The 23,516-nt window shown below is 38.8% G+C and overlaps 2 protein-coding genes across 3 annotated transcripts in view; both read right to left on the bottom strand.

The window, feature by feature from the left end:
- Positions 1-404: 404 nt before the first annotated feature.
- On the bottom strand, positions 405-7,860 carry pros1 (protein S). 2 transcript variants are annotated; one of them, XM_054611693.1, is made up of 14 exons: positions 7,659-7,850; positions 6,926-7,083; positions 6,357-6,381; positions 6,174-6,254; positions 5,926-6,048; positions 5,601-5,726; positions 4,343-4,471; positions 4,016-4,256; positions 3,563-3,749; positions 3,249-3,413; positions 2,909-3,077; positions 2,386-2,522; positions 2,041-2,269; positions 405-902 (listed from the first exon to the last, which is right to left on the bottom strand). In XM_054611693.1, exons 1-14 carry the CDS (start codon positions 7,735-7,737, stop codon positions 715-717), a joined length of 2,037 nt encoding a protein of 678 aa, XP_054467668.1. In that variant the 5' UTR covers positions 7,738-7,850; the 3' UTR covers positions 405-714. The 2 variants fall into 2 exon arrangements, with proteins under 2 accessions (XP_054467668.1, XP_054467675.1); XM_054611700.1 differs by lacking the exons at positions 405-902; positions 2,041-2,269 and having other exon boundaries at positions 2,432-2,522; positions 2,905-3,077; positions 7,659-7,860.
- Positions 7,861-15,747: 7,887 nt separating this feature from the next.
- Positions 15,748-23,516, bottom strand: part of rasa3 (RAS p21 protein activator 3) — a 36,057-nt gene continuing 28,288 nt past the window's right edge. The window contains exons 10-24 of the mRNA XM_054613212.1: positions 23,514-23,516; positions 23,233-23,381; positions 22,752-22,866; positions 22,518-22,592; positions 22,306-22,429; positions 21,737-21,843; positions 21,334-21,411; positions 21,117-21,194; positions 20,775-20,848; positions 18,211-18,317; positions 17,736-17,818; positions 17,413-17,621; positions 17,219-17,322; positions 16,919-17,102; positions 15,748-16,587 (exon numbers count right to left, since the gene is read on the bottom strand). The exon at positions 23,514-23,516 is cut by the window's right edge and continues 154 nt beyond it. Of these exons, the coding sequence (XP_054469187.1) occupies positions 16,512-16,587; positions 16,919-17,102; positions 17,219-17,322; positions 17,413-17,621; positions 17,736-17,818; positions 18,211-18,317; positions 20,775-20,848; positions 21,117-21,194; positions 21,334-21,411; positions 21,737-21,843; positions 22,306-22,429; positions 22,518-22,592; positions 22,752-22,866; positions 23,233-23,381; positions 23,514-23,516 (1,566 nt within the window). The 3' untranslated portion in view covers positions 15,748-16,511. The remainder of the gene's footprint in view (positions 16,588-16,918; positions 17,103-17,218; positions 17,323-17,412; positions 17,622-17,735; positions 17,819-18,210; positions 18,318-20,774; positions 20,849-21,116; positions 21,195-21,333; positions 21,412-21,736; positions 21,844-22,305; positions 22,430-22,517; positions 22,593-22,751; positions 22,867-23,232; positions 23,382-23,513) is intronic.

Raw genomic sequence — 23,516 nt, forward strand, 5'->3', positions numbered from 1 at the left:
AACAACTACATTTGAGTCATATATTAAAGATGGCTTGTTTTATATACAAGGTTATTTCTGAACATGGACCAACCAGGAAAACCCAGGTTTTAGCTGAGAAGTATATACATCTGGCAATAACCAATGTTTGGTTCTGGGACCAATCAATTGATAAACCATGTTTCTAAAGTTTAGGCTACTAAACTACCTCAGGAAGGCAGACCTCCAATAAGGGATACTTATTCAAACAAGAAAATGCAACAGGGTTGGATGGAAAGCCTGGAGGCTCAGCTTTCTCTTCTGTGGTTTTTCACCACCACAATTGCTAGTTGTCTCCAAGACGTTTGCCTCCCAAAAGACCAAAATTGAAGGGAAGTTAGATATAGTACTGTGATTCAACAACAGGGAAAAAGATGCAGGTGGTCTCAAAGCCTGGTCGACAGTGACCATTTGTTTATTTTTCTTCACAAACATAACCACCTCGTTTTAACACATGGTATGTGTGCTACAGAGCTCAGCTCTTTTCACATGTTTCCTGGAAAGCATTTCATTCATAGCAAAACACTGCTACAACTACGTCACCCAGCCATCCAGCTTCTGCTCACTCACTGGCAAGCCAACTTTTTCGTGCCTCACAGAAATCTTCTAAATCTCTACTTCCAAAATATCCCAAGATGTGTCCGCTGTGGCTTTGCCGGATGTGCTGGGCTTTTTAAAAAGTGATGTTAATTAAGGTCACTTTCTGTGCGGGTGCGTTGCCTCAGGGTGTCTCTCAGGGGCAGACACAGGGGGGCAGGAATGGGACCTAATACTATTATGTTTGCTGAGAGCGTTGTCAAAGTCCAGCTGCTGGCCGGTGATAGTGATGTCCATGCAGCCGTGGTAGAAGGCCGTTACAGGGGTGGCAGGTAATGGGATGTCATCTGAAAAAGAGAGACAGTCAGTGACAATGACAATAACTAAAATGTGGTAAATATAGCCCTTTTACTACCAAGGTAATAACATGCTCCATAATAAATAAATAAAACAAAACAGACTCATTAACAGGTAAAAGAGAGATGAGAACTGAAAAATGTACTTTTTAGTCAAAACATGGACCACCACACTGGGTGGTGATGAGTCATAACTTCTTGACTTATTAAGAAGGCTACTATAATCTCACAATGTAAATTCAAATATTCTAGCCACACCACGAGAGAATGACTTTGCTGAACTCATTTAGTCATGGAATTAGCATGTTTGTTCAGAGGGAGGAAAGGTAACATAACTTTTTTAGCAATGCCACCAGGAATTACAATATGGTTACGTTGGTTGTTCCACCACTTTGGTTCGGATGGAAATATCTGAACAACCCTTGGATGGTTTGCCATGACATTCAAGGTTCCAAAACAAATGTCTCATGATGATTTTTGTGATCCTCTAGCTCTCTCCTAGCTCCACACTGAAGGTGACATTTAAATTTAAGGGAAATATCTTCACAACCATTGCCAAGAAATCTGGTACGGACAATTAATGTCCCCCTCAAGATGAATTGTCATCACTCTGATCCCTTAACCTTTAATCTAGCGCCATCATCTGGTCAAAAATGTAAATTGTGTCAGTTTTTTGGGGTTCATCCTCAACTGTACAGGGCTGAATAACATATGCTAACACCCTAAACTAAGATGTGAAAATGGTAAACATTATACCTGCTCAACGTCCGCAAGATAGCATTGTCATTGAGTGTGATAGCATGCTGACATTAGCATTTGGCTCAAAGCACCATTAAGCCTAAGTACGGACTCACAGAGCCGCTAGAGAGAGTCGCCTACAGTTATGAATTACAACCCAATCAAGGGAATATTTCATTTAGCTTTGCTTTAAACTTGTTTTCCAGCATGAGAACATTTCTAAGAAAGCTTCCTTATAAATATATGAGAACTGGTTGGTTTTCACACTGAAATGATTGTAGCCAGGAAGCCACATTGGCCATTAATGGTGATGATATATAGCTAATGAATAATGCTCATAGTTATCTTCAAAAGAGTGACTTTTGTACTTTTACTTAATACACAAACTAACCTGGTATCCCACCAATGTATGTACTGATGGGGTTCTGCATGGTGCTGTTGAGGTACTGCAGTGCCTCCTGCAGGGCATCAGACTTCATGTAGGTAACAGTGGAGGAGTTAGCTGACATTTGGATTTCTGTGGGAGTCACAGTCATCTGCACTGTCAGCCGGTCAGGGTAACACAACATCAGTGAGTCCAGCGTTGCCACAGAGACGCCGTCCAGGAACACTTGCAGGTTCTGGAGCATGAAGGTCAATAACATCACGATGTTTAATCACGTGTGCTTGTGCTTGTGTGTGTGAAGAAATGCAGAGAAACACGTGGTTATTTATGACAAAAGTGCGAATAACTCACAGCATCTTCTTCTCCCTGCGTTACCACGGCAACTGACAGGGGGACTGTGTTGTTGTGGACAAGAGCAAAGAGGACACCTGTGCTGCTGGACGGACGTATGTTCATCTTTAAATCGACGGTCCAACTCCCAGAGTCACCTAAGTTACACACACAAACACATTTCTTTTGTCAGATTGGACATTTAGGAAGATTGTCTGTTTCCATGTTTTTACCAAAAATGAAGGATCCTAATGTGTCTCCTTTTAATCAACTCTTAATAACGGAATATTCAAAATCACATCGTTGGCATTTTTTGAAGTGGGGTTACAAACTTGGGCCTTTCTGTGTGTAATTTTATGCTCCCTTTGTTAATGCGTTTCTCTCGGGTGCTTCACTTCACTTTCCAAAAAACATGCATGTTTGGTAACACTATCATTAAACCAGGCACCAAACTCAAAACTACATTTGGTCCTGCGACACTGTGCTATGACCAGAGGACAAACTTTTCTACAGGAATGAATAAAGTATAACTTAACTTACTCACTGTAGTCAATGTTGAAGTTTGCCAGTCCTTCCCCAGTGAAGAAAGAGCCTCGTTCCACATACACAAAGCAATGTTTACTCTTCTTCTCCTGGATGACCTCCTTGACCCCGGATGCTCCCTGATTCATGAGGTTCCAGCCCCGAATGCAGCCATCAAGTCGAGGGTTGATCTAATAGATCGATGGATACACACACTGAGCACAACACTGGCTTGGAGCTGGTCCAATGTAAATCACAAGATATTAATTTCACTATGTTATTAAGGTGATTTCATTGGATGTGGCTAGGGGTCGAAAAAGTATAATTCAGAGTGTGTGTGTGCTTTCAGACGACCTGCTTACAGGTTTGTTGACGTTGTCAGTGCGGTTGGGCAAACCGGCGATGTAGACCTTGGTCTCCAGTTTGCCATTAACTGAAGTAAAGAGACTATCAGGGCTGTTGATGCTCATCACAGCTTCCTTATTGATCTTCACACTGATGCTGTTCTCCAGTTCATCCACAGAGATCTACATGTTTCACATAGAGCACACAGTTACACACAACCCACTTTTCATCAATTCAGTTTAACGATTAGCGCTTCAGCTATCACTATGTTAACCATAGGGGAACGAGTTGAGTATGCGTAGTGAATTACTGGGCTTGAGCTCTTTCTTACCACATGCCACTGTCCATCATTGATGGCTTTCCCTCCGCTTGTGACCTTGAACGCGTGCTGGTTTTTAAACTGGACTTCAATGCGACCGCGTCTTAGCCCCAACATAAACCACGAGTCCTGCGATGACTCTGCGTACAGCACAACTCCCTCTGGGTCAAATGTACGTAAGTCAAACTCCGCTGCAAACCTAACAGCAAGCAACAGGAAGACAGGGATGAGTTTACACAGTGATCCAACTGTAGTTATGTACGAATGTAACTGCAAATCCTTTTCTAGGGGCCTGGAACATTCACTCAGATGGATATTAATTTACTTACATCTTGAAAGCTACCAAAAAGATAATTTTTTATGCTCTGACACTAAATGGAGTAAAACCCATAAAAAAAACACTTATGATCCTTCCAAAAAAATAAGTACACTATGTGTGTAAGTGTGTTTGAGATAGACCCTCACTTTGTGTTCTCTGGCAGACGGAAGCGCAGATAGATGACAGGAAGGCCTGCAAACTGCTCTCCCAGGTAAAGCATCTCAGGGTGTCTGTGGTCATACAGTTCCACACAAACGGGGATTCTTTGACAGTACCGCTCATCTTTCGCCAAAAGCAGACCCTGGCGACCGTCACAGTGGCACGCATAGCTGCCCACACTGTTTATACACGTCCCGTCGCACACACTCATCTCGCACTCATCTATATCTGCAAAGACAGGAAAAGAAAAATTACAGCAGTGATCTTTGGTTCAATATCTATCGTAGCTTTTTTTTTTTTTTTTTTTGTCTCACCATTGCAGATCTTGGAAGTGAAGTTATATTTGAAACCCAGGGGGCACTGGCACTCATACATGCCCGGCGTGTTGACACATTTAGCCGGTTCTTCACAGATCCTGGGGTACAACAGGCATTCATCAATATCTGGAAAACAGTAAATAAAGAGTGAAAATGGGAAGCTGGTCTTGTGAGAATTTGTAATATAATGTAAATATGATTCCTGATAAAAAAATGAAATGTGCAAATATACTATATACTAATAATAAATAACTATATGGAGTTGACTGCAAGTGTAATATTGGTACATGCGTAGAATTAATAAACATAACAGAAATTACAATAACTACAATCTGTTTTTAAGTTTCTCAACTGTGAATATTTGCTGATGCTGTTTTACATTGTTTGCAATTTGAGGATATTACGTGAAGGTGAGGGTCATACCTCAATATTTAGTGACATTTCATGGACAAAAAAATCGATGATTCCATATAAAAATAAATTGACATATTGACTAAAAATAATCATCAATTGCTGCTAACTTGAAGGCTCCAACAAGAAAAAGTTAGCAACTAATGGTATTCTTTGGAATCAATTACTCAACATTCATGTATGTTTTGGGACACGTATGGGCTATGTGAAAAACCATCTGTGTGGTCTCCTAAATATCACGTCCAATCACAAAAAGGGGCAAAGCAAATTTACCAAACTGACTCAGACTATGTTTGTGAAGACTTTGTACTCAACAAGCCTTAACACACTAAAGATAAACACTGAATGAACTTCCCACGGATAAAAACATGCGGAAATGCGACAACAATCATGTAAGCAAGTTCTAACAGCTCAGAGATGTGAGACTGGTGGACTATCTATTCAGATGTTAAAAGCTTTTTTCATACTGTGTTACATAAGAGGTCATATCAGGTCAGCTTAAGAAATAACAAATGGTTCAGGCCCTGAGCCCAACAGCTGGACATGGAGATTTTGTTATGAAGTGTGTAAAGTTCCAGAGCCCATATTAATAAATAAAAAGGAACAATACACCCTGTACAAACATGTGTTTGATCAGCTGCTTAGTACCCCTATATGAACCTCTTCCATAGGGGCCGTAAAAGAGCTGGATGTCTTCAGTTATGTGACATAACAGCATATTATACCCATAAAGTACATGAAAACTGTACCTTTCTGTCCTTTGGTGTAACTGAAATCAAACGTTGAATGATTCATAACATTAATACAGTCTGGCTGCACAAAATGCAAATGAAATGAGTCTTACCCACGCAGTTCACTTTGTCATTGATGTAGTAGCCCTCTTCACACCTGCAGTGGAAACTACCAGGTATGTTGTAACATTTCTGGTTACATCCCGCTAGAAATTCAGGATCTGAACACTCATCGATGTCTGCCCAGTAAACACATTACACATCAACATGTATCAGCAGCCAGATCAATCATTTTAAAAGGTTAAATGAATACGTTTTAAGTTGAATTCTGAGGTCTAATTTTAAGTACAAAAAATCGATACAGGATATTAAACATAAAGCAAAGAGATGGATATTTTAAAGCATATTTAAAATCCCAAATGATAAATCTGAATTTACCGTCCTCACAGCGCAGTCCCTTCCAGCCGGGCTTACACTCACACGTGAAGGAGGCCAGTCCGTCCACACAGCTCTTTGAACCCTCCTTGTAGCATGGCGGCGGCGTGCACTGGTCATTGATCTCTGCCATGCAACAAAAAGTTTTGGATACACACATATGATTTTATTAAAAGCCTCGACAATATATATGTATGAGCCTTCCAGACTTTCTGACATAAAAATGCATTTTTTACTAAGATGCCCCTCACCCTTCACACAGGTGCGAAGATCCGACGGGATGGCATCTGGGTTTGGATTGTTAATGCCGACACGGTGTGAACCCAGACAAGCTGCAACAAAGAGCCTTCTTTGTCAGAACAGACTTGTAAGGGCAAAACAGAACTGATATGAAAACATGGCAGACAGAGACACAATGCATTCTGCAAACTTACCAACATATTTGGGGTAGAAGTATTCCTGGAAAAAAAAGATTTAAAACATTTGATAATAAAGACGAAAAGAGAGAGATTACAACCAGCTGTTCTCTGGGTAAATACTCTGTTTGAAACATAACAAATGATCTTTGATTCTTTTATTTTTCCATATTATAGTGAAGGAAAATTAAATGATTCAAATATATGGCATCTGATCTATAGCTGAAAGATTTAGTCAATAGATCTACATGTCAATTGTAAGGAAATGAGGAATAGATACAAATAGTTGTGTTTCAGTTAAAGTGCAAAAAAAAGAAAGGAATATGTATAGGTTTGGAACTGCTGGAACAGAGAATCCAATTATCAATTATAGCTATTTTCTGACATTTTACAGATCAAACAGATAATCAGCAAATTCATCCATAATGGAATTAACTAGTTACAGCCCTAGTCTGATCTGTCGCTTGTATTTTCTTTCACTGATCAATAGATCTATGAATTCCCTTCTTCTCTCTCATCCCCTTGGATGAGAAGGAACAGGGGACACGGCTAACCAGTAGGATCAGAGGTTGCTGCTCTTCTCTCACCGTCTCCGGCTCGTTCTCAAAGATCTCCCTGGCCTCCTCCTTGTTGCACAGCTCCTCGATGCACTCCCTCTCCAGGTTGCCCTTCTTGCTCTCCTCAAACAGGGAGTTGGCTCTCTTGTGCCGGCTCAGGAACTGGGAGGCTGTGCTCTGGCTCAGGACTACAGAGATAGAAAAAGTTACATATAAACACACAGTCATGTAAATATCATGTTTATTATCAGTGTTGTTTTCGATCAGATCAATCAGACCTGAACAAAACAATACGGTGCAGTGTGTTTAATACAACCAGGCATATGCAGCTACATTATAACAACACATGACTGATCCCAGCAGGAATTCAAGTCCTCATGACAGATGGCTGATGTCTGCATGGACAAAGTGGACAACCTAATCACTCTTCTGTGAAATTGTGCTTTGAAAAAAAAAAAAAGGTCATTGCGAAACCGTTATTTCCCAGAAATTACCCCTAGTTGCTGTAACAAGTAGCTCATGTAATCCAAGCATTGTTTCATTGTGTAGACAGAGTTATGACCCACCCATACCATACATGTTTTGTCTGTTTGCTTGGAAAGGTTGTCAGAGTCCTGAAACCTTTCCAAAGGGGTCAAATATATCCTCAAAAGCTGCTTTCAACCAGAGGCACGCAACAGACTAACGGGCTATTCCGTGCTCTACTTTACTACGCAGGGGTGCAAAATGCACACCGCAAAACCCAAAACGCGTCCATACTTACACCGATAAGCATCGACGAGCGTCACGAGACATGCGAGACAAGCCAAGGATTTCCCAAGGGCCAGTTTCTGTATCCACATAGTCGGGCCGTTCTTCCTGCTAGGCCACAGGTTGGCTCTGAGTAAAGACTGGCTGAGCGCACGAAAAAACTTTATTCTTCCCGAAAGTGTTTTCGCAGAGAGAGAGAGAGAGAGAGAGAGAGAGAGGGGAGAGAGGGGGCTCAGATCCACAGATACACAGGGGAGTACGGGGGGAGGCAGCCAGGGAGCGCTGCTACGCACTCACACACACACACACACACACACACACACACACACACACACACACACACACACACACACACACACACACACACAACCCACTGCGGGGTGGAAACAAGGCTTTATTCAGCAACTCAAGTAACTCAGGCCTACTGAAGTGCACTGTAAATGATTTGACCTCTTAGCACTTATTGTATTCGTATTAGTTTGATTCTGCACTTATTGTATTCGTATTAGTTTGTTTCACTTATTGTATTCGTATTAGTTTGTTTCTGCACTTATTGTATTCGTATTAGTTTATTGCACTAATTCTATTCATATTAGTTTGTTTCTGCACTTATTGTATTCGTATTAGTTTGTTTCTGCACTTATTGTATTCGTATTAGTTTGTTTCACTTATTGTATTCGTATTAGTTTGCTTCTGCACTTATTGTATTCGTATTAGTTTGTTTCTGCACTTATTGTATTCGTATTAGTTTGATTCACTGATTGTATTCATATTAGTTTGTTTCTGCACTTATTGTATTCGTATTAGTTTATTGCACTAATTCTATTCATGTTAGTATGTTTCTGCACTTACTGTACTCGTATTAGTTTGTTTCTGCACTTATTGTATTCGTATTAGTTTGATTCACTTATTGTATTCGTATTAGTTTGATTCACTTATTGTATTCGTATTAGTTTGCTTCACTTATTGTATTCGTATTAGTTTGTTTCACTTATTGTATTCGTATTAGTTTGTTTCACTTATTGTATTCGTATTAGTTTGTTTCTGCACTTATTGTATTCGTATTAGTTTGTTTCTGCACTTATTGTATTCGTATTAGTTTGTTTCTGCACTTATTGTATTCGTATTAGTTTGATTCACTTATTGTATTCGTATTAGTTTGTTTCTTCACTTATTGTATTCGTATTAGTTTGCTTCACTTATTGTATTCGTATTAGTTTGTTTCTGCACTTATTGTATTCATATTAGTTTATTGCACTAATTCTATTCATGTTAGTATGTTTCTGCACTTATTGTATTCGTATTAGTTTGCTTCACTTATTGTATTCGTATTAGTTTGTTTCACTTATTGTATTCGTATTAGTTTGTTTCACTTATTGTATTCGTATTAGTTTGTTTCTGCACTTATTGTATTCGTATTAGTTTGATTCTGCACTTATTGTATTCGTATTAGTTTGTTTCACTTATTGTATTCGTATTAGTTTGTTTCTGCACTTATTGTATTCGTATTAGTTTGTTTCACTTATTGTATTCGTATTAGTTTGTTTCTGCACTTATTGTATTCGTATTAGTTTGTTTCTGCACTTATTGTATTCGTATTAGTTTATTGCACTAATTCTATTCATATTAGTTTGTTTCTGCACTTATTGTATTCGTATTAGTTTGTTTCTGCACTTATTGTATTCGTATTAGTTTGTTTCACTTATTGTATTCGTATTAGTTTGCTTCTGCACTTATTGTATTCGTATTAGTTTGTTTCTGCACTTATTGTATTCGTATTAGTTTGATTCACTGATTGTATTCATATTAGTTTGTTTCTGCACTTATTGTATTCGTATTAGTTTATTGCACTAATTCTATTCATGTTAGTATGTTTCTGCACTTATTGTACTCGTATTAGTTTGCTTCACTTATTGTACTCGTATTAGTTTGTTTCTGCACTTATTGTATTCGTATTAGTTTGATTCACTTATTGTATTCGTATTAGTTTGATTCACTTATTGTATTCGTATTAGTTTGCTTCACTTATTGTATTCGTATTAGTTTGTTTCACTTATTGTATTCGTATTAGTTTGTTTCACTTATTGTATTCGTATTAGTTTGTTTCTGCACTTATTGTAGTATTAGTTTGTTTCTGCACTTATTGTATTCGTATTAGTTTGTTTCTGCACTTATTGTATTCGTATTAGTTTGATTCACTTATTGTATTCGTATTAGTTTGTTTCTTCACTTATTGTATTCGTATTAGTTTGCTTCACTTATTGTATTCGTATTAGTTTGTTTCTGCACTTATTGTATTCATATTAGTTTATTGCACTAATTCTATTCATGTTAGTATGTTTCTGCACTTATTGTATTCGTATTAGTTTGCTTCACTTATTGTATTCGTATTAGTTTGTTTCACTTATTGTATTCGTATTAGTTTGTTTCACTTATTGTATTCGTATTAGTTTGTTTCTGCACTTATTGTATTCGTATTAGTTTGATTCTGTATTAGTTTGTTTGTTTCTGCACTTATTGTATTCGTATTAGTTTGTTTCACTTATTGTATTCGTATTAGTTTGTTTTCTTATTGTATTCGTATTAGTTTGCACTTATTGTATTCGTATTAGTTTATTGCACTAATTCTATTCATATTAGTTTGTTTCTGCACTTATTGTATTCGTATTAGTTTGTTTCTGCACTTATTGTATTCATATTAGTTTGTTTCTGCACTTATTGTATTCGTATTTGTTTCTGCACTTATTGTATTCGTATTAGTTTATTGCACTAATTCTATTCATATTAGTTTGTTTCTGCACTTATTGTATTCGTATTAGTTTGTTTCTGCACTTATTGTATTCGTATTAGTTTGTTTCACTTATTGTATTCGTATTAGTTTGATTCACTTATTGTATTCGTATTAGTTTGTTTCTGCACTTATTGTATTCGTATTAGTTTGATTCACTTATTGTATTCGTATTAGTTTGTTTCTGCACTTATTGTATTCGTATTAGTTTATTGCACTAATTGTATTCATATTAGTATGTTTCTGCACTTATTGTATTCGTATTAGTTTGCTTCACTTATTGTATTCGTATTAGTTTGTTGCACTTATTGTACTCGTATTAGTTTGCTTCTGCACTGTACTTTTGCTCTGGTTTATGCTTTTAGATGCTTGTTTAAGAAAGGAGATGCACTTATGACTTCTGGTGACTAGTAGTTCTCTTGAATACCTATGTTGAATACACTTCCTGTAAGTCGCTTTGGATAAAAGCGTCTGCTAAATGACTGTAATGTAATGACCTTAAATGCACAATAAATGATTGGCCATTAAATGCATTGTTTTCACAGCAAGGTACAGTAACATTTTCTCAGTAAATTATTGTGAAAACACAGCTGTATACTGTGACTTCACAGTAGCTATGGCAGTACAGTACCAGTCAAAAGTTTGGACACACCTTCTCATTCTTTATTTTTATTTTCATTTTTTTCTACATTGTAGATTAATATTGAAGACATCCAAACTATGAAGGAACACATATGGAATTATGTGGTAAACAAACAACGAGAAGAAGGTGTGTCCAAACTTTTGACTGGTACTGTACATATAGTCCCACTTCCACAATAGGCATGTTGTCCTACTATATACAGTACCAGTCAAAAGTTTGGACAAACCTTCTCATTCAACTACTTTGAAGAATCTAAAATATAAAACATATTCTGGTTTGTTGAGCATTTGTTTGTTTACCACATAATTCCATATGTGTTCCTTCATAGTTTGGATGTCTTCAATATTAATCTACAATGTAGAAAAAAATAAAAATAAAGAAAAACCATTGAATGAGAAGGTGTGTCCAAACTTTTGACTGGTACTGTATATTACTGTGTTTTCACAGTATGTTGCTGTAGAATTACTGTACTTCACAGTAAATATCTACAAGATTACTGTGTAGTATGCTGCTGTATAATACTTGTATACCAGTTTGAGGTACTTGTATTTGAGTATTTCCATAATTCTACTATACTTAATACTCCATTGCATTTCAGAGGCACATATTGTAGACTAGCATACGAATTATAAGCAATAAATTCAACACAAACTGAGACAAGGATTTGAATAGACTGTTTTTGGTAATTTGATTCAACATGACATCCATTCGAAGTTGTTATGGTGAAATTCAGATGATTCACTGTAACTGAAAAAGCCAGTGGACCACAGTGGGGAATAGGCTGACATCAACTTTTCATGGAAAGAAAAGCACTGTGGGTAGTAATAACAAAAATCAAAGCTCTGTTCCATTTGTCACGATAAGTTATACCAGGAACATGCAGTCATTTATATGTATAGTAATTTAGCCTCCCTGTGCTTTTCCTGCTATGTCATGTCAAAATGTATGCTATAAAAGAGTTTTGTAATAATTGATTCATCAAAAGGCAAAACTTGGACCCAAACAACGAACACAAAGACAAATGTATCTTCACCACAGCTCAACACAAACAAGATGTCTTAACTAATGGAGGATGTCGCATGTGTACAGATTGTAAAGCCCTCTGAGGCAAATTTGTAATTTGTGATTCTGGGCTATACAAAATAAACTGAATTGAATTGAATTGAATATGATCAACAGTCTCAGGAGATTACAGAATTGGACCCAGACAAAGATGGATTCATGAGGAGTGAGCAGGAAAAGTTCAGTGATTTATTGACTCTCTTACAACCTGAGAGTCCAGAGGAGGGCCGGAAGCAGGAAGAAGGTGGCAGATAGCAGGTTAAATACAAAACCCAGGGAAAACTAGACACTAAAAAACAAAAGCACAAGGAGAAAAAAAGGCAGGAACAATAAGCACAAGGTACAAAGACAGGGGAAACAAACAGACAACATACACAAGGAGGATGTCAACGAGGGACAGGTGAAATTAATCAGGTAGGTGCAGGCAATCAAAAAGGCGGGAAAACACACACAGGGCAGGAGTAAAACAAGACATGACACCAGGTGCAGGAAACACTATGTATGTAACAGAAAACCCCAAACCCAGAAAACTAAATCATCCAAAACACCAGAGTGAAAACGAAGACAAAGCTCAATGCCTTAACCTATGAAGGGCGCAACTCAGTTCAGTTCCCCACAAAAAGTCTGAGGGCGACTGTGACCATGAATCAGTAGTTTAGATTAGAGGCACACTGCACTGTTAAAAAAACGACACAGACACCACATTTGCATTAATATTGGTTTCATTGAGTTATTCAGGGAAAAAACACATCACATTTTTACCATTCATTCAACTGTTTTATGTACACATACAACAGGCTTATTTTAATACTTTTGAAATATTTGTACAAAATACACTGTTCTCCCTTTATAACGTGTGTTTATGTGAAGAAGAACTTCCCTGCAAAGGGTCAGCAGATGTGCGTTGATAATTTGGCGGGCTTATTGAGGGGTTGTTACTATTATTGCATGCTGAAACACCATTATTGCATTAGTCATTCCTCTGTGGGTTTCTGGGTGGAGGAGTCGCCGTTACTGTAACTGGCATTACCTCACCAATTCATCCAAAGTTTCTGGGAAAATTACACCGAAAAATGATAATAAATATGATTACCAAGATGGGGACGAAAGACAGAGCTGTTTGGTGGTTTATACTCAAGTCAGAGTCTCCTCACACTTGGCAAAAAAACAAAACATGCAGTGCTGCAGAGTTCCATAAACCTGAGGAGAGTCAGTAACTGGTGCGAAACAAACACTCACCAAAGTTCAGAGGTTACAGCGATGCTGCTCTCTTAATGTTCCATCAATGCTATTACTGTGTTACATTTATAAAACGAGTGGGTCGATTATATTGGCAAAGGTTCCTTGAAATGGAACAGTGGTTCTATACAAGAGGAGACATACCATGTCAGGCCAGAGTACAGTAACAGTGTTTCCACACTACAGTCTTTAGTATAATTACAGGCAGTGATTTCTCTTTTTTTTAAACAAGTGGGACTCTGCCTTCCCTGACCTGTAACACTGGGGTAATTTAATTGGCAATACAACCCGTCATCTCAGTCACTCGTGCACACACTGACAAATGCACAAACACGCACATACGCACAAAACAAACACACATACCTCTGTCATTCGATTCAGTTACACAGCGAGATCTTTGTATGACAAGACTTAATTAGAAAACAGAGTCAAACAGTTGAGAACTTTCTTTCTAGTTCATAGATCAACACATTTGACAGAGAAAAAGATGTCAGCAGAATAATTGCTCCCCTGTTTTTAAAACAGTATAGGTTTTGAGATATATATATATAAAATAACATATCTAAACAATGTTTTTTTTGTTTGTTTTTTAAAAATAATTTTATAAAAGTGATGACTGGCACTGTTTGGGCTCCTGTGATCACGGGAACACCCATGAGGCTACATAACCAGGTACTTAGTTTTGGAAAATACAAAATTTGTTGAGGTTTGTAGTCACCTGGTAGCACAGAAGTGACTGTGGAGGCTACCGTCGCTGTGACTACAACTTATACTTCACATGCACTGGTTTTGGCAAGAGTGAGTGCTGACAAATATGAATGGCGATGAGAGTGGTTGCCTTTGGGAACCATACAACACAACACAACTGGTTAACAACAATAAATCCTGTACCTGCAACAGATTGTGGGGTGCTGAGCGGTAAGATTCACAGCAGGCAGTTTCTCAGAGGAATGCATATAAATAGGTTTTTAAACTACAGAGTGCAGCTTTTTCCAAAGTAAGACAGAGATAACTCACAAAACAGAAAAACTACATTATTAGGCAGCCAACAGTGCAACACAACCAGTAACACGCTATCCATTTCACAATCATAACTTGAGACAAGAAAATGTTAGTACATCAGTTAAAAGCTAAAAAAACATCCTCGTTACGGAGCTGCGTTAACACATAGTTTCTGCTTTGAGATGGTTGAAAGGATAGTTTGGCTTTTATGCCTTTTTCTCATGCAGTTTAGGGGTGTGTTTAATGGCTGGTTGAATTAGTCATGCTGAAGCTCAGCTACTGGACTTCGGGGGAAAAATTGGCACCCCTTAAAAGCAGCAAAATACACCGTTTCCATTACTATGAACCTAAAACAGAATAATTAATATTTATGCACCATGGATGTGTGTGATTGTCCGCCAATGTTGGATTTCTCACTGAACAAAATGGGCAACAGCATGTGGCAATTAGTTTGTGGCAATTTCATCTAATTACAAAATGTGTTCATCTATCCATTATGCCCTCTACATACTATATACACTCATTGGTCACTTTATTAAGTACATCTGAGGCAGAGTTAAAATTGACTTGACTTGTACAGTCTAATGTAGTCATTTACAACTGTTATGCCATAAAGTCTACTTTTACTACTTTTTTAATAATATCCAGATTTTTTTCTTTTTACACTGTTGGAGGTGTTAATGAAAGTTACATGATTATTATTGAGGTGATATTGATGGGACAGTTCTGGACTGCATTATAATCAACGCTTTCTAATATTCTGCCCGACTTATGTACTGCTGTACTGTAAATAAGAAGGACAAAAACACCTCTCAATTTCATCCAGGACAACACTACCTTTGAGTTAACTACACATTTCCCAAAACGTCTGTGACCTGTGCACATAATTAAGTGGCCCCTGAGTGTGTATTGCTAGAACACTATTATTTCAGTTTATATTGTGGTCACACAATGCATTTAACTGAATATATTTATGCTTATGCACAAATTCACATTTCACAGATTGCGGGAGTCAATTATCAAATGTCTTTGTTCAGACGAAGATCAAGATGGAGTTCAACTAAATAGCCACCCAGTGTATTTTGTCTGACTTAAAAGAGAAGCTGCAACATGACACCCATAGAGATACAAAAAAGGCATCCATGGGTTTCTTCTGACAAAAAAAAAAAAGTATTCCTTCAACCTAGGTACTGGTAACACAGGAGCATGATATCCAACCACAACAGAACAAGGCTTCAAATGAAACGTGAAAACTTGAACCATAACATCTAGAAAGTTGATGTTGAGGATTAAAAATGAGGGATGAAATTGAAAGATGACATTGATAACATCAAGCTGCTCTCGGCGGTGCTTGGTCCCAACAATCCCTTCTTCTTCTTCTTCTTCTTCTTCTGTGCCCTCAACCTTAACAGCCTTACTGAGGCGGTTGGGGACAAAAAAACAACAAAAACATGGAGACAACACCACCCAAAGAGGGTAAAGTACAGTCCTTCCTTCCCTCTGGAGTAAAATACAATGGGACATCTCAACATTGCACCGTTATAATAACCAAATACGAATCAAACAGATAAAATAAGCTTTTGAACGTGTGCTGTGACGCTTGTTCATCCATAGACGTGGAGGCGATTAAAGTGCGTGTTGGTCACTGTCAAAAGACTGTCCAGTGAAAACGTTGGCTTGTTCTCTCGTCTCATCACAGGGAGGAGACTCACGTAGATGTACGGTATGATTATGTTCCTCTATGTATCATGTTGATCTGAGGTCTGTTCTCCAAATTTGGAGTGTTGCATCTTGAGACACTGCAAAAAAACTGTCCACTACAAAGCTCGTTCAGTCTGGTATGGACAATCAAAACTGTTATTGTCCTAAAACTGGACAAATAAGCCAGTCAGGTGACACTTGTTTCCAAAACAGCATGCTGCTTCCTGAAAAGTATTTTAAAAATGAAGCATGGATACATTGCTTTGGAAATAAGTGAAATTATCTCACCGTGATGCCTTTTTTTTTATCTTGTTTTGAGGAAAAATAAAGCTTTAAAACTCAATACTAGACACGGAGCAGTGTCAAGATGGAAGTTTTTCCAGTAGAGAAAAATATGCTGGTTCTGGACATAGTAGAAACAGTGCACAGGGCTAGATGGAGTAGGTGGAGCTCTCAGACTGCTGGCGAATGTAGCACTGAAAACTCTTGTCTCCAATCGGATGTTCCCTGCGGAAACGAAGAGAAAGAGGGTGTTTATGTGTTGGCAGGAGGTTACAAAGGGTTTTTTGGAGATAAAAATAGTTATAATTCTGTCCAGATTATAAAGGGCTGAGCAGAGCTGGAGGCCAAAATGATGATGCCGATATCATGTTATTTGAACCGTTTAAAGGTAATTTAATTGTCAACATACTTTGTATCATTGGGGACTGTACAACTGCAGTACCTTGGACTTTGCATTTAACTAGATTTTTCTCCATTGCATTCAAAATACAATAACTGTAGTTTGTAACAAAACATAATCTGAGCTACAAATAAAAAAATAAAAAAAAACACATACTGGCTGCCTATCTTTGTCTTCTTGAACTTGTCACGTTTGTACTTGGTGTGCTGCTGCTCCAAGGTCTGCACAGCTGAAACAATCAGTTTCAGGGTTTTGTAGGTCTCCTGGGGGTCATCGATGACAAAGCTTGAATACTCCTCCTGTTCGGGGCCGTCGTACACAGATTTACTGCCGCAGGCCTCTGCAGGCAGAGACAGACCAGCAGCAAGGTGAGAGACAGCACAAGAGGAACCATTTGAAAATAAACACGGAAAAATGTGCTCACAAACATTTAAAACACTCTTGTCAGCGTCTGACCTTGCATCTTGATCAGTTTGGTCATGTATGTGCTGAACAGGGAGTAAATCCTCTCGGTCTCTCTGTCTCCATCTACGTCCAGCTGGATGTTTGCTGGGAGGCCGCTGAGGACAGATGCATATGGGAGGATAAGAGATTGGAAACAAAGGAAAAAGGAACCAGATGCTGGTTAGATTTTTGACCACCTTACGTACCCAGTGCAGGGCGTACATCCAGGGGCCGTGTCCGCCGAGAGCTTACAGCAGAGCCAGTGGCTGTTGAGGTAGGCTGAGGGATGGTAGGTGCTTAGGCGTTTGCGGTTGCACTGGCTGACTTTGGTCAGGATGTCAATCCAGTCGCGAGCCTCGACGCAGTTGTTGGCCTGGATGTAGAGCGCCCGCTCCGGCTGGATAACCTGGAACATCTGGAGGAGGGAAAACAGGGACAGCGAGTGAGGAAAGAATCTAAACACTTGTAGGAGTGATTGGGGTCAAATGCTCAAAGCTCCTTAAAGTTCATGGCAGTGTTGGTTCCTTACATTTTTCATCTTGAAAGACTCCTCCTCTAGCCTCTCTACAGCCAGAATGTTCTCTATAGGAATGCTGCAGAGAGCGCTCTCACCTGGACATAAAAGGAAACACATCAGACATACGAGAGAAGACAAAAAACAATTATGGATGGAGAAATGTGTTAAACAACAGCGATAAAAACAAGAACTACATGTTTTTAAGTCTGCATACTGACTAATTTGAGCGTGCATGAGAACCTGCTATGTAGTATGTCACTCAGAAACAGCTTACGTGTACGTTTTGGCCCGAGCTTGTTTGGATGCAACACACATGTATTATGTGCTCAGTAACTTAATCTCCACCACATGTGTGGAACGCACACTGTGTGCAGACTAAATGTACATTCAGCAGATTCCCTCCCTCCTGCTGATTCTTACAAAAGCACATGCAACGACAGAAAGAGACGAGGGAACAATGCCACTGCAAGGAGACCTTTGACCTTACCTTTTGTTTTGTGGTAGGTAAACTCGTGATTGGTGAGGCGAAACCATCTCTTCTTGAAGTTCTTCATTCCAAATCGGTTTCTCCCTTGAGCCCTCTTTATCATAAATCTGAGGAAAAAAGGGAAATACCACTGAAAGTGTTGACAAATGAGCTCATGTTCCACAGACTTGTTTTCATATTTCACAATACTTTTTATTTCTCTGGCACAATGCATCCCTTTTATATGTATGCAGTGCTAAATGTAAAAGAGTGTGAGTGAATGACTCCATTAGTAACTACCATTTCATTCTGGGTAAAGGAATCCTGTCCAGTCATCAGTCTACATTTATCATTCCGTTACATGCTTTGCAGTTCATTTTATTCATCGCTGCTGTTCATGTAAAAATCTTTGAAAGCCACTTATAGATTTAAAAGTCTATGAGCCTGAAAAGAAGATGGGTTAGCAGATCAGCGGTACCCTCAGTTTTTGCATATTTTACCCCATTATCTAGTTGTTACTTCATTGTGAATAAATCCTTACTTATCATAACAAAATATTTCCGAGTGATTTCCTTCCAAACAGTCATCAGATTCCATTTTGGGTCAGACTTGAAACTTGAGAAAGCTAATCCATCATACTGAACAAATCATGCCATGTTTATTTTTACATCAATGATATTGATTAGTTGTAAAACAGAAAGACAATCTGAAACAATTTATTAACTCATTTATTAATTGTTTAGTCATATTAAAAACAATTCTTGGCCAAAATATCCTAAAGTGTCTGTTTACGTGTTCTCCAACTTGAGGATTTGATTCTGTTCTGTGTTTTATATAGTATAAACTAAATTTATTTAGTTTTTGGACTGCTGGTTGGAAAAACAATACTTTTAAAGTCGTCACATTGATAAATCAAGAAAATGATCAGCAGATTAATCAATAATAAAAATAATTGTTGGTTGCAGCCCTAGAAGAAATTCACAATCAACTCTCAACAAGGATGTTCATATTTCTTTCTTGCTTTTAAAATTCTGGGTTGGATTTTTTTGAGAATACCCAAATGCTCATGAATGCATTGCTTCTCAGCTCCCAATATATTTACTAATAAATCAATCAATACATGCACAGATCCACTAAAATGGATTATCAATCTCAAGACATTCCTGTAATTTAAAATCAATCTATGATGATGGTATTCTTTGGAAAATGACAGGGATGGGAGGTATAGCCTACACTATTTGTTGTTAGTGGGCTAAAACATGTAAAACCACCAGCACGGTCCTCTAAGGGAGAGTAAATACCAGGATGTCTTTGTTTATAGAGTTTGAAGGCCAGAGCATACATGAAATATGAAGCACAAGGGTTCTAAACACCAAAGTCACGACTCTCCCACAGGAACACTTGTACTCTTTTGACACTACTGGGCAAAGAAACGTGCTGGTTTTAAATCTGCCATAACGCCGAAGCTGTGCTGGAAAACTCTAATGCGTGTAGTAGTGACATGGTCACAGTATGGATAAAGGGTATAAGGGTCAAGATGCCGGCAGACACGAGATCCCAGAAATGTTTGTACAGTAACCAACCCTTGCTGTCACCGTCACACCAAGCATGTCTGGCATGGCGAAGATCGAGGAGGGCTATCAGCACTAGTGAGGGCTTAAAGGCGTAAAGGTTAACACTTTACTTTATACCATTACAGTCAGTTTGTGCACCAGTCGACTGCCATGTAAATGCAGAAAGACTCAAATCCGTCACACAGTGTCAGACAGTAACAGATAGGTTGCTTATGTGTAGGCCAGATATAAAGTAAAGTGCAGCAGCATCTACAGCAGTGCATGATGTTGGTGGGAGAGAATATGGCCAGCTTGGTTCTGGGATGGGGGGGGGGGGTTACAGTGCACACACAGGGGGTCACAAGGGCAAAGCCTTTATATAGAGAAGCTCTTACCTGCCCTTCGTGCCTTTTGACCCCTTCCCATCAACCCTCTTTATAGTGAGTTTTACACTCCTACGCCCGGTAGCAGAAACAAAAGAGGGTGGGGATGTTGATAAGCGAGGCGCTGGCACAACTAACGTAAACTGACCTCGCCTTTACAGCCTCATTAGAAATATCATCAAAACAAAGTGGCCCATGTGTTGGTGGAGAGGGCTCAGTTAACAGCCTCGGGGTCATCTGTGCTGTAACTGTTCACTTTGGGAGTGAATCGGACCATGAGGGCTCAAACATGTAAAGGTATAATCTGCTTTAGTGACAATTTAAAGGACTAGTGTGACATTTTGGGAAAGAGAATATTTCCCAAAATGTCGAAACAATTCCTTAAAGCTAGAAACAGTTGCCAAGACCACCATAATAAGGTCATTAAAAGACAAACATTGAAGCTGCTTAATTGGCAGTGAAAAGGTGACAGCCACAGAAGATAAAACAGATAGGATTACACAACCTCCAATTAGCGTTCAATAAATTCTCTTAATTATTCAAATATAAACACATTTAGCACTTGTTATCAGGGGTATTAAGGGAGCTGTTTATGGACTTTTTTCTTTTTTTCCATGAATATCAGTTAAACAAAAAGCTGGTTCCTTACCCCTCTTTGAGCATGATTGGTGTTTCAATACTCCTCTGATCCCATTTGCCAGATGTGGAGATCAGGTCCAGGAACTGTGGAAGAACGTAAAGGACGTCATATTTCAACATATCTATTGTGGTGGTAACTTTCGTTCCCGCTCATGCGACAACCATCTCCAGTCATGAAAGCCATGCTTTGTCATCCACATGACTTTTTCAGTCCTTTTCAAATGTCTCCTCTCTTACATTACTCATTTATCCGATTTTGTCTTCTGACATACAAGACAAAGAGACTATCTCATCCTGTGTCTACCAACTGGAGATTTATGGCATATAACAAGGAAAGAAGCGAAACACTCACATTCTTCACAGCATCCGCATATTTCTGCTCATTGAAGTAGTCGTAAAATGCCGCCATGTAAGACTCTTTGAAATTGGCCTTGAGGGAATAAAAGAATGGAAAGAAAGAGTGACAGAGAGAGGAAGATTAGAACGTTTTTAGACTGAAATACAAATGAAGTCTAGGACAGTCACAGGAATGAACATTAAAAAATGACACTTTACTCAGAGAAACTCACAGATTTAGACTTGGCGAGACTTCCCAGGGTCTGGATCGTCTTGGAGATGAGGGTGAGGGTTCGAGAGGTGGTGGGATCCTAGGGAGACAAAAAGACATGGAATGCTATTTTGAAAAGCTATTACACATTACACATAAATACACACTGGTTTGAACAGAGAAAAACAAAGAAATGGAGTGTCTTCAAAGTCAAGAATGAACTTTGAACTTCTGAATTCATGCCAACCGACACAAGAAGTCCTTAACTTGGCCAAAAAAAAAAAGTAAACTTGACCATAACATTTTTTTTTTTAATCTTAAACATTTTAAGCAACATTTTCGTCTGCAGAAGTTATTTTCAGAGGTATATTTGCATATGTTTATATGTTGGTTCCATGTATGCTTGTTTTGCAAATCAGACTCACTGGATGGTGCGGCCGTAGATGGAACAAGTTTGGGGAGAGGATGGCTGGAGCGAAGAAACGCAGGAAAATAAAACTGCTCACTGCTGTGTACCGGACATCTTGGTCAACTAGAGAGCAGAAAGGGAAAAAAAGTATGATAGTGATGATTTATTCCACTATAATTGCTTAAATTATATTTATTTTTTTCTATAATTTAATTTGAATAGTTCAATTATTTCACATATACAGTCAGTCTGGAATAAAAAAACATATTTGTTCATATAGAAAGTTCCAAAATTTTAAATCAAAACAGCTTCTTCCTCCTGTGACTGCAGTGCCCTTTTGCAGCCAACAGGAGGCAGCACAGCATGTGACACTGGGTGAACATACTCTATACTCCACACATAACCATAATGACTGTGTGGGAGGCTTAAGTGTTTTCAGGTTTGACACAAATAGCAGAGCACGAGAAGAAAAAAGTGTCCTTGGACATCTTGCACATCCCGTTCTTTATTGTCTATTTCCTGTTACTTAATAGCAGCTTGCTTTCTTTCCTCCATCGCTTGTAAGTCATTCAGAGGTCGGGTTACCTTGGAAACGCGTGGCAGCAGACTCTCTCAAAGAAAAGAAGATATCACACATGACGGTGGGACAGCGAACGCCGGAGGTGGTGATGACGTTGAAGATACGGTCTACATACTGACGAAGGTTTTCCTGGAGAGCGGAAGCAGGGCAGATATATGTCAGATAACACTGACCACACACACATAAAACACACACACAAACACACTAATGTTCTTACCCTGTTTGTGTCCAGGTTCTCCGACTCTTTGAGCTTGACCGGGTCGATTTCACAGGATTTATGTTCTGTGCAGATCTGTGAAGATTGACAAAAGTATCAACAATAACCATTGTTATCTGAATTAGCAACATGTTCTGAGAGGTGCTACAGAAAAAGACATGTGACATGAATGAATTCAGGAAATGAAAAGAGTAAAAACATACACACAAACAAGGAAGTATCGCAGTGCCATACCTCATCTATGATGGGTTTGAGTGTCACTTGCAGATAGTGCATTCCTGCCAGCTTCATGGTCTCGTCAATGCATTTGGACGTCAGCGAGTTTCCACGAAAAATGGTGTTAGGATCCCTACGCAGAGAGACAGGGTGTGCTTTTATGCTTACAAATCAGAACCGCTGCCCAATAAACAACATGAGTTTGGAGAGTTATTTAATAGCCATAATAAATTTGTCTGCCTATATAGTGACAGTCAAGTCAAAATGCGAAGCTATTTCATTTTCACATACAACCTGATGACCTCATTGCTACAATCACTTTAATTGATACGATTCAAGAATAAATCTTCACTTGATTTAGAAGTGAAATCTGGCTTATGTCGAATAAATACTGAGAAAAGACCTGCTACAGTTTATATCTGCTAATAAGACAAAGTTATTTTTCTAAGTATGGAAATTCTCCAACATCTGATTCGTCCTTCTGCGACCAGATACTCACTGTGTGCGGTTGACTTCGGCGTTAGCGATGGCGCTGATGAAAGGCACAATCTTGCCGTAGTGAAGAAACAAACGCACCAGGGGAATGGCGGCCTCTTGTTTCTCTCGACACACCTCCCCCAGAGTGTGAGCTGGGGACGCCGACACAGGCTGAACAGAGAGGTGTGAGGAGTCAACATGCAGCAGTCAAACAGTGCTGTGTAGAGTGGTAATAAGGAAACAAGATGCTGCAGGATACCAGGTATGTATGAGCAGAGCAGAGGGACCTTCATACTTGCTCACCTG

This window comes from Anoplopoma fimbria, chromosome 2 (genome assembly GCF_027596085.1).
Source record: "Anoplopoma fimbria isolate UVic2021 breed Golden Eagle Sablefish chromosome 2, Afim_UVic_2022, whole genome shotgun sequence".
Taxonomy (NCBI): domain Eukaryota; kingdom Metazoa; phylum Chordata; class Actinopteri; order Perciformes; family Anoplopomatidae; genus Anoplopoma; species Anoplopoma fimbria.

Bases quoted from the DNA above. Each gene is read 5' to 3' on its own strand.
- pros1 (XM_054611693.1), bottom strand. From the start codon at position 7,737: ATGTGGATACAGAAACTGGCCCTTGGGAAATCCTTGGCTTGTCTCGCA. The intron at 6,255-6,356 runs GTAAGTTTGCAG...TCTTTGTTGCAG, and splicing joins CTTCTACCCCAAATATGTTG to CTTGTCTGGGTTCACACCGT. The intron at 4,472-5,600 runs GTAAGACTCATT...ACTGTTTTCCAG, and splicing joins TGACAAAGTGAACTGCGTGG to ATATTGATGAATGCCTGTTG.